General features: G+C 43.7%; 1 protein-coding gene across 1 annotated transcript in view; it reads left to right on the top strand.

Annotated features, from left to right (window-relative positions):
* The first annotated feature begins 4,956 nt into the window (after window positions 1-4,956).
* The window catches only part of cfap251 (cilia and flagella associated protein 251), a 35,200-nt gene continuing 29,609 nt past the window's right edge, over window positions 4,957-10,547 (top strand). Inside the window, exons 1-2 of the mRNA XM_060907622.1 lie at window positions 4,957-5,172; window positions 5,373-5,513. Of these exons, the coding sequence (XP_060763605.1) occupies window positions 4,957-5,172; window positions 5,373-5,513 (357 nt within the window). The remainder of the gene's footprint in view (window positions 5,173-5,372; window positions 5,514-10,547) is intronic.

Raw genomic sequence — 10,547 nt, 5'->3', positions numbered from 1 at the left:
CTTTTTTGCTACAACGATTCCCATGTGGTCGTTGGTGGTGATGAACACTTGATAAATCAGATTTTTTTTACAACCCCGATTCCAAAAAAGTTGGGACAAAGTACAAATTGTAAATAAAAACGGAATGCAATAATTTACAAATCTCAAAAACTGATATTGTATTCACAATAGAACATAGACAACATATCAAATGTCAAAAGTGAGACATTTTGAAATTTCATGACAGCAACACATCTCAAAAAAGTTGGGACGGGGCAATAAGAAGCTGGAAAAGTTAAAGGTACAAAAAAGGAACAGCTGGAGGACCAAATTGCAACTCATTAGGTCAATTGGCAATAGGTCATTAACATGACTGGGTATAAAAAGAGCATCTTGGAGTGGCAGCAGCTCTCAGAAGTAAAGATGGGAAGAGGATCACCAATCCCCCTAATTCTGCGCCGACAAATAGTGGAGCAATATCAGAAAGGAGTTCGACAGTGTAAAATTGCAGAGTTTGAACATATCATCATCTACAGTGCATAATATCATCAAAAGATTCAGAGAATCTGGAAGAATCTCTGTGCATAAGGGTCAAGGCCGGAAAACCATACTGGGTGCCCGTGATCTTCGGGCCCTTAGACGGCACTGCATCACATACAGGCATGCTTCTGTATTGGAAATCACAAAATGGGCTCAGGAATATTTCCAGAGAACATTATCTGTGAACACAATTCACCGTGCCATCCGCCGTTGCCAGCTAAAACTCTATAGTTCGAAGAAGAAGCCGTATCTAAACATGATCCAGAAGCGCAGACGTCTTCTCTGGGCCAAGGCTCATTTAAAATGGACTGTGGCAAAGTGGAAAACTGTTCTGTGGTCAGACGAATCAAAATTTGAAGTTATTTATGGAAATCAGGGACGCCGTGTCATTCGGACTAAAGAGGAGAAGGACGGCCCAAGTTGTTATCAGCGCTCAGTTCAGAAGCTTGCATCTCTGATGGCATGGGGTTGCATTAGGCTGCTGGGCCATAGAAGGTTCACGCTGCACGCTACACGTTCACGTGAAGAACCGGACCCTGGGCCATTAAACTTCATGCTTGGATGTTCACGTGTTGCGTCTGTTCTACTTTGACCGAGTAACCAACAATATGGACTCTTCGGATGACGACGATTGCCTCATTCTGCTTTTACTGAGACAGAGGAAGAGAAAAAGGAACAGAATTTGGAGCCGAGAACACTTCCTTCTGAGAGAAACCCGTGGTGAATTTCACCGAACATTCTATAATCTGCTTGACAATCCCGATGAAGAACTATTTTTCAATTATACCATTCAATTATATTTTTTCTGAAGTTTTCCCCTGAAAGCATAGAGTTATCTCCCTAGACCCGTTCTGATTGGCTGGCGCGGCGGTGACCGCATGCATTGACTGGAATTTCCATCTTCACGCCTAGAAAAAAGTGTGCATGTTCATTTCTCGCTTCACGCGTGAAGTGTGCAGCGTGCAGCGTGCAACGTGAACGCCGTTCTATGGCCCAGAGCAAGTCATGCTACGTTTGTCCACTTTTCTTTACACGCGTGCAGCGTGCAGCATGCAGCGTGCAGCGTGAACCTTCTATGGCCCAGCAGCCTTAGTGCATGTGGCATGGGCAGCTTACACATCTGGAAAGACACCATCAATGCTGAAAGGTATATCCAGGTTCTAGAGCAACATATGCTCCTATCCAGACGACGTCTCTTTCAGGGAAGACCTTGCATTTTCCAACATGACAATGCCAAACCACATACTGCATCAATTACAGCATCATGGCTGCGTAGAAGAAGGGTCCGGGTACTGAACTGGCCAGCCTGCAGTCCAGATCTTTCACCCATAGAAAACATTTGGTGCATCATAAAACAGAAGATACGACAAAAAAGACCTAAGACAGTTGAGCAACTAGAATCCTACATTAGACAAGAATGGGTTAACATTCCTATCCCTAAACTTGAGCAACTTGTCTCCTCAGTCCCCAGATGTTTACAGACTGTTGTAAAGAGAAAAGGGGATGTCTCACAGTGGTAAACATGGCCTTGTCCCAACTTTTTTGAGATGTGTTGTTGTCATGAAATTTAAAATCACCTAATTTTTCTCTTTAAATGATACATTTTCTCAGTTTAAACATTTGATATGTCATCTATGTTCTATTCTGAATAAAATATGGAATTTTGAAACTTCCACATCATTGTATTCCGTTTTTATTTACAATTTGTACTTTGTCCCAACGGGCGGCACGGTGGTGTAGTGGTTAGCGCTGTCGCCTCACAGCAAGAAGGTCCTGGGTTCGAGCCCCGTGGCCGGCGAGGGCCTTTCTGTGCGGAGTTTGCATGTTCTCCCCGTGTCCGCGTGGGTTTCCTCTGGGTGCTCTGGTTTCCCCCACAGTCCAAAGACATGCAGGTTAGGTTAACTGGTGACTCTAAAATTGACCGTAGGTGTGAATGTGAGTGTGAATGGTTGTCTGTGTCTATGTGTCAGCCCTGTGATGACCTGGCGACTTGTCCAGGGTGTACCCCGCCTCTCGCCCGTAGTCAGCTGGGATAGGCTCCAGCTTGCCTGCGACCCTGTAGAAGGATAAAGCGGCTAGAGATAATGAGATGAGATGAGATGAGACTTTGTCCCAACTTTTTTGGAATCGGGGTTGTATTAGTAGGTGACACGAAATCTGCCCACTTCATTTGCACAAACTTCACCCACCGTTGCTTAAGGTTAGTGTCATTTCTCGGAAATTTGTGAATTGAATGTCCTGTTGTATATGGATTTGAACATCCAAACACAACACAGCACTTTCCCATCGTTATTTTTGTAAGATTCCAACAACAATATCCAAATTCAGCGAGTAAACAAGCGCAGAATCGAAATGACCCAGATAACTAGGGATCCACACGTGACGTCATGCAAGATTAGCCCTGGGGCAAGGCTGCCTTTTTCTGGGATCTGGAAGCCGCGATCTATTGATAGTTTTGCGCTTGATTAATAAAATAACAAATAATTATTTCCCGGGTGGCACGGTGGTGTAGTGGTTAGCGCTGTTGCCTCACAGCAAGAAGGTCCGGGTTCGAGCCCCGTGGCCGGCAAGGGCCTTTCTGTGTGGAGTTTGCATGTTCTCCCCGTGTCTGCGTGGGTTTCCTCCAGGTGCTCTGGTTTCCCCCACAATCCAAAGACATGCAGGTTAGGTTAACTGGTGACTCTAAATTGAATGGGAGTGTGAATGGTTGTCTGTGTCTATGTGTCAGCCCTGTGATGACCTGGCGACTTGTCCAGGGTGTACCCTGCCTTTCGCCCGTAGTCAGCTGGGATAGGCTCCAGCTTGCCTGCGACCCTGTAGAACAGGATAAAGTGGCTAGAGATAATGAGATGAGAGACAATAAGGGATTATGTACATCTCATCTCATCTCATTATCTCTAGCCGCTTTATCCTTCTACAGGGTCGCAGGCAAGCTGGAGCCTATCCCAGCTGACTATGGGCGAAAGGCGGGGTACACCCTGGACAAGTCGCCAGGTCATCACAGGGCTGACACATAGACACAGACAACCATTCACACTCACATTCACACCTACGGTCAATTTAGAGTCACCAGTTAACCTAACCTGCATGTCTTTGGACTGTGGGGGAAACCGGAGCACCCGGAGGAAACCCACGCGGACACGGGGAGAACATGCAAACTCCACACAGAAAGGCCCTTGCCGGCCCTGGGGCTCGAACCCAGGACCTTCTTGCTGTGAGGCGACAGCGCTAACCACTACACCACCGTGCCGCCCCGGATTATGTACATTTTAAAGGGAATATTTTGTGCTATGGTGTATGGCCTGTTCTGTACTTACCAACAGTCTACAAAAATTAAACATTAAAGTGACATGCAGGTTAATAACTTTCAGCATTCAGAATTGACTCTGCTAGTTTTTAAAGGTCTGAATTTCTGACTGATTGTGTAGCCCTTATTTCTAGATACATAAAATAGTTTCATGGTAAAATGTCTCATCTCATTATCTGTAGCCGCTTTATCCTGTTCTACAGGGTCGCAGGCAAGCTGGAGATGGTAAAATGTAAAAGATAAAAAAGTAATCATACTAGAATAATGTGAAAGTAGTTATAGTAGTCATACCGTTTTATTCACAGCAACCGCAAACACTTCACAACACACCTACTGAGGCGTACCTACTTCATCATAATATTGCTGTTACCTGTATGTGTACAGTACATTCTTTTGGTAGAAGAACCATTCACAACCTTCGTTTTCAATAATACTGTGTGTAAAATGAACCTAATACAATTACAGCAAATGTTTCCTTTAAAATAATGTGCAGGAAGCTTATTACGTATTTTAGGTATATAAGTATGATGTATTTCATATTAAAACATAAAGGATAATCATAAAGCATTCCGTATTAAAGATTTGTGAAATGTAGATAAATTAGAATAAGGAAGTATTTTCTTTGTTTCAGCGATATATGTTCTTAGTTAATTTCTTAGTTCTTCTTGTACTTTTTTCATAGAAAAGAAGCTTAATAAAACAAAATAAAAGAATAAGTATTTTTAAACGCGAGTTTAATGACGTAAGTGTCATTGCTGTCCAATCGCGGCGCAGGAGGCGGGATTCTCTCTCAGCCAATCACAACGCAGAACTCCATAACCCGTATCTTAGCAACGGTACGCCTCAGTAGGTGTGTTGTGAAGTGTTTGCGGTTGCTGAGAATAAAACGGTAATGTGATGAAAAATACAAATAAACACACTCCTAGCTTTATGTATATATAGGAAGGATTGATTAGGAAATACTTTTCCCTGTTCCAACATTACTGAGAAATCTATTCGGGACACTAACTTGCTAAACACTCCTAAGCTGTTATTTTCTTGTTAGTTAGTTAGTTAGTTAGTTAGTTAGTTAGTTAGTTAGTTAGTTAGTTAGTTAGTTAGAACACTTCCTCTACTCTCTTCTAGGAGACATGGCAGAATCGGACAGAGCGGAAAGCGAAAGTCTCGATGATGAAGATGTCAGCGAGCAAAACTCTGTGGACGAGCAGGTGGAGAAGGAGCTGCAAAAACCCACTGAGAGCAAAGAAGGAGAGGAGGAAAGACCTGGACCGTCCAGCCATGTGTACACAGCCACCTCACTGTTCCTCAAACCTGAAACGGAGAACCGCTTAATAACTTATCCATTGGTAATACTGAGACACAGGACAAGCGAGAAGATTAAATACAAACCTACACGATCTGATGCTCTGACTTATACACCCTACTTGTTAAAAATCATTTATTGCATTACTTTTGTTCATATACAATATCCAGTGAGTTATGTGAATGATTGTACCTACAGATAAGATAAGATCTGATGATACTAAGCAATTATGTATGGTTGCAGACTCTGAATTGGGCCTTCGGGATCAACAAGTCTCTCCCTGTCTTCAGCCTCTCGGATCAAGACGGACTTGCCATCCTGTACGCTTGTTCTCATGTAGCTGTCATATATGACCACACGTCTAATTCACAACATCTGTTACAAGTAAGCTTTAAAAAAGATTTGAAACTTTTTGTATGCAAGTTAAAAATGGTGATGATAAGCAACTTATGCTCATAATGACATTAAAAGCATATCTTTGGGTAATTTTGGACATTCATTTAGCTGATTAGGGTCTGAGAGATACAGCAGGTTCTTGTCCAATTAACATTTCTGTTGTTCCAGTTACTAGCTGTATAACTGCTGCTGAAGGCCTTAGAGCGGGGTATTCAGCTAAAACGTAAAAAATGTATCCAGTTGCATTACATTCCCTGCTTACAAACGGTACAGATTAGCAACAAACATGACTCAATGGTCTTCAAGAAGCAGAAGCAGAATCAGAATTGAGTTGATTGCCAAGTGCGTTGTCCCCAGTGGCGGCTGGTCAATATCCGGTAGTCTTTCTTTTCTGGATAATTCGAAGGGGGCTGGAGCGCAGCTCCCTTCGAATTATCCAGAAAAGAAAGACTACCAGATATTAAACATAAATTAATTAAGCAAAATTATGTATTAAGTCAGGCGGCACAGTGGTGTAGTGGTTAGCGCTATCGCCTCACAGCAAGAAGGTCCAGGTTCGAGCCCCGTGGCCGGCGAGGGCCTTTCTGTGTGGAGTTTGCATGTTCTCCCCGTGTCTGCGTGGGTTTCCTCCGGGTGCTCCGGTTTCCCCCACAGTCCAAAGACATGCAGGTTAGGTTAACTGGTGACTCTAAATTGACCGTAGGTGTGAATGTGAGTGTGAATGGTTGTCTGTGTCTATATGTCAGCCCTGTGATGACCTGGCGACTTGTCCCGGGTGTACCCCGCCTTTCGCCCATAGTCAGCTGGGATAGGCTCCAGCTTGCCTGCGACCCTGTAGAACAGGATAAAGCGGCTAGAGATGATGAGATGAGATGAGATGAGATGAGATGTATTAAGTCAAAATTGTTTACTCATTCTACTTCACCCTGTACCCATCTAATTATTTTAACCCGTTTTTAAGCTGTCTTCTTTTGGCTGCTCCCGGTTAGGGGTTGCCACAGCGTCTCCATTGCTCCCTGTCTACCACACCTGCCACTTTCATGTCCTCTCACCACATCCATGTATCTCCTCTTTGGCCTTCCTCGTTTTCATGTGCCTGGTAGCTCCATCGTCAACATTCTCCTTCCCACATGCTCTGCATCTCTTCTCAGGATGTGCCCATACCATCTCAGCCTCATCTCTCTTCGCTTAATTCCCAAGCTCTCCACATGTGCTGTCCCTCTGATGTGCTCATTCCTTGTCCTGTCCAACCTTGTCACTCCCATCGCAAACCTTAACATCCTCAACTCCGCCACCTCCAACTTTGCCTCCTGTCTCTTCGTTAAGGGTACGGTCTCCAATCCATACATCACAGCTGGTCTCACTACTGTCTTATAATTACATCTTACCTTTCACTTTTGCTGGGACTTTCCTATCACAAATGACTCCCGAAATCCTTCTCCAACTGCTCCACTCTGCCTGCACTCTCTTTCTCACCTCACTATCGCGGCCCCCGTTTTCCTGCACAGTTGACCCCTTGAATTCACCAACTTTCTTTACGTCTACTCCTTGCATCTTCACTACACTCTCATCCCCATTCTCATTGACGCACATGTATTCTGTTTTCCTCCTGCTCAACTTCATTCCTCTTCGTTCCAGTGCATACCTCCATCTCTCCAAGCCCAACTCAACCTCCTTTCTATTAGATTAGATTAGATTAGATTAGATTAGATTAGATTAGATTAGATTCACTTTATTTTTAAACTGTATTTATTTAAATTTTATGTGAACACCGACACTTCCTGTATACTTCAAATGAGTCAAATGAGTGTGTATGTGGCTACACAAACTTTTGGAGCAGGTTAGGTTGCGTTTTAATTGGCAGATTCAAGATTTGGCCTGGGGTGCAGCAAAGTGTGCCCCAGACACTCCTTTTATTAGCAGCCAATTGGAATTGCTTTTGAGTTTGTTTGTTGTTGTTTTTTTCACGTGATTGGAGAGTTTTCTATGGACCTTCATATTGATGAAGGACAGGTGATTGAGGAAGGGCTTACATTCGAGGCTTCTCCCACTCTTCCACAAACGGAGCTGGGGAGCTGCTGCTGCTGATGATGAATGTGATCGTGTAGATTTTGAAGATGATATTTAATGACATACGTTCTTTCCTCCTAACTTGTTTGGCTTATTGAAATAAAGGCTTTCCTCACAATGTGAATATCTGTTAACACAAGCTAAATAAAAACTCAACTAAAACTAGCTCTTAATTCCTCAGAAATAAAAACAAACTAAAACAACTTATGCACTCCTAAAACTAACCTGAAATGTAAAACCAAATTGAAAGACTCAATAATAAGAACTAATGAAATTTCAGAACTACAGTAACTCTGCCCCAAAACAATTCCGAAAGGAATTCGCTTTGGTGGATGGTGCTTGAACAGTTAAGATTTAAAAATAAATAAAATAAAATAATTTGACAAAAGTAGTTATATAAATAGAATTTAAAAATAAGTAGGAATCTAAAATATACAAATTTGAAAAGTGGACATATTTAAGGAGTATGTATATGGGTTGTTTTGAAGTCCAAGCTGTAGTATGTCCTGAAATGTGCAAAAAAGTTCACAGGATGAAGATGAAGAAGAGCCATGACATGAATGTGTGAGAAGAAGATAATATGTGCAATGGGTTAAATAAATAACCATGCTGTACAGTGTGTGCAATAAAAGTTCACAGAATGAAGATGCATGACATGACCATGAAATGTGCAAAATCACAGTTCAGTGAAGAAGCGCATTTATGTTACAGAATGAGAATGTGAGTTTAGAGTTTTGAGTTAGTGGAGTGGTGGTGGTGGGGGGTCCTCTGACCTTACTGATGAGGCCAACTGCAGTGGGGAAAAAGCTGGCATTATGGTGTGAGGTTTTGGTTCTAATGGAACACAACCTCCTACCAGAGGGAAGTGACTCAGAAAGTTTGTGTCTGGGGTGAGAGGGGTCAACTACAATCCTTTCTGCTCTCCTCAGGATCCTGGACTTGTACAGGTTGCAGCCAGTCGTCCTCTCAGCAGAGCGAATGATGCACTGCAGTCTGCCCTTGTCCCTGGCAGTGGCAGCAGCATACCAGATGGTGATGGAGGAGGTGAAGATGGACTCGATGGTGATGGTGTAAAAGTGCACCATCATTGTCTTTGGCAAATCAAACTTCTTCAGCTGCTACAGGAAGTATATCCTCTGCTGTGTTTTTCTGATGAAAGAGCAGATGTTCTTCTCCCACTTGAGGACCTGAGTGATTGTAGTGCCTAGGAAGTGGAAATATTCCACAGAAGTTACTGGGGAGTGAAACAGGATTATGGGGAGGGTGTGGCAGAGCTCCTCCTGAAATCTACAATCATCTCCACTGTCTTTAGAGCACTGAGCTGTAAGTTGTTCTGTCTGCATCAGGACATCAGATGGTCAATCTCCCACCTGTAGGCAGACTTATCCTCATCAGAGATGAGTCCGATGAGGGTGGTGTCATCTGTGAACTTTAGGAGCTTTACAGACTGATGACTGGAGGTGCAGCTGTTGGTGTATAGGGAGAAGAGTAGAGGAGAGAGAACACAGCCTTAGGGGGATCCAGTGCTGATGGTTCAGGAGTCAGAGACGTGTTTCCCCAGCTTCATGTGCTGCTTCCTGTTAGACAGGAAGTCAGTGATCCACCTGCAGATGGAGTCAGGAACGCTCAGCTGGGAGAGCATGTCCTGCAGGAGAGCTGGGATTATAGTGTTGAAGGCGGAACTGAAATCCACAAACAGAATCCTAGCATAGGTTCCTGGGGAGTCCAGGTGCTGGAGGATGAAATGAAGAGCCATGTTGTGGTAAAGCACAAGGTGCTTGAAGGATTTCATAACCACAAATCTCACCTGAGATAAAATGAATCTCACCTGAGATAAAATGATTACTGCAATCATGAGCTATTTTGTTTTTAGCCTCGGTTAGATTAGCACTGCCGATGTTGTTCAGCCATGCTCGTCTGCTTTCCATACTAAGCCTCAAAGTTTTCTTGCCCTCTTTCTGAATCATGGATGGAATTCTAAAAAATCGGAACATGCCACGGTCACAAGTACTGTTGTGACCACAACCGTATACAGAACAAAGAAACGGCATAGCTAAAAGAACGCTTAAAGCAGTCAAAAAACAAAGAGAGTTCCGCGCGTGTGACTATGGAATGTCGCTTGATCCTGCGTTTGTATATCCACCAACATGGCCGACATCCAGGTTTCTAGTTTGCTTTGACGTCACTTGCAAGTCAAGGATTCAGTTGGTCGGCCAGGTGCGAGTCGTTAACGGGGGGGGTGAAGGTTTGTAGTTAGTGATCTGTCTGAGCCCTTTCCAGACAGATGCAAAGCCATTGGCTGAGAACTGGTGTTGGAGTTTCTCAGAGTGCAGTCGTTTAGCTTTTCTCACCGTCTTGATAAACCTGTTCCTTGAGTCTTTAAACCTGTTCCTGTCTGCACTTCTGAACGCTTCTTCCTTTTGCAATCTTAGGTGTCTGAGCTTATCTGTGAATCAGGGTGAGTCATTATTGTAACTCACTCTGGTGCGTGATGGAACACAGCAGTCCTCACAGAAGCTGATGTAGCACATGGCAGCCTCTGTGCACTCATCCAGACTACTGGTAGCAGTCCTGAACACATCCCAGTTTTTTACAGTCCAAGCACGCCTGAAGGTTCTCCACAGCCTCATTGCTCCACTTCTTTGATGTCCTCACTACAGGTTTCCTCAGCTTTAATTTCTGCCTGTATGCAGGAATCAGGTGGACCATGACGTGGTCAGAGTGGGCTGGTGCAGCGCAGAGGATGGCGTGGTAGGCATTGTTGACTGTAGTGTAACAGTGATCCAAAATATTCTCCTCCCTGGTCAGATATTTAATAAACTGTTTGAATTTGGGTAGTTCATGGCTGAGGTTACCTTTGTTAAAGTCACCAAGGACAATAACTAAGGAGTCCGGGTTAGTCTGCTCCACACCTAGAATCTGGTCAGGTAGCAAGCGCTGTGCATCCTGCAC

This window comes from Neoarius graeffei, chromosome 24 (genome assembly GCF_027579695.1).
Source record: "Neoarius graeffei isolate fNeoGra1 chromosome 24, fNeoGra1.pri, whole genome shotgun sequence".
Lineage (NCBI taxonomy): Eukaryota > Metazoa > Chordata > Actinopteri > Siluriformes > Ariidae > Neoarius > Neoarius graeffei.
Note: the sequence above shows the minus strand (reverse complement) of the source record. Positions and strands in the feature narration are given on the sequence as shown.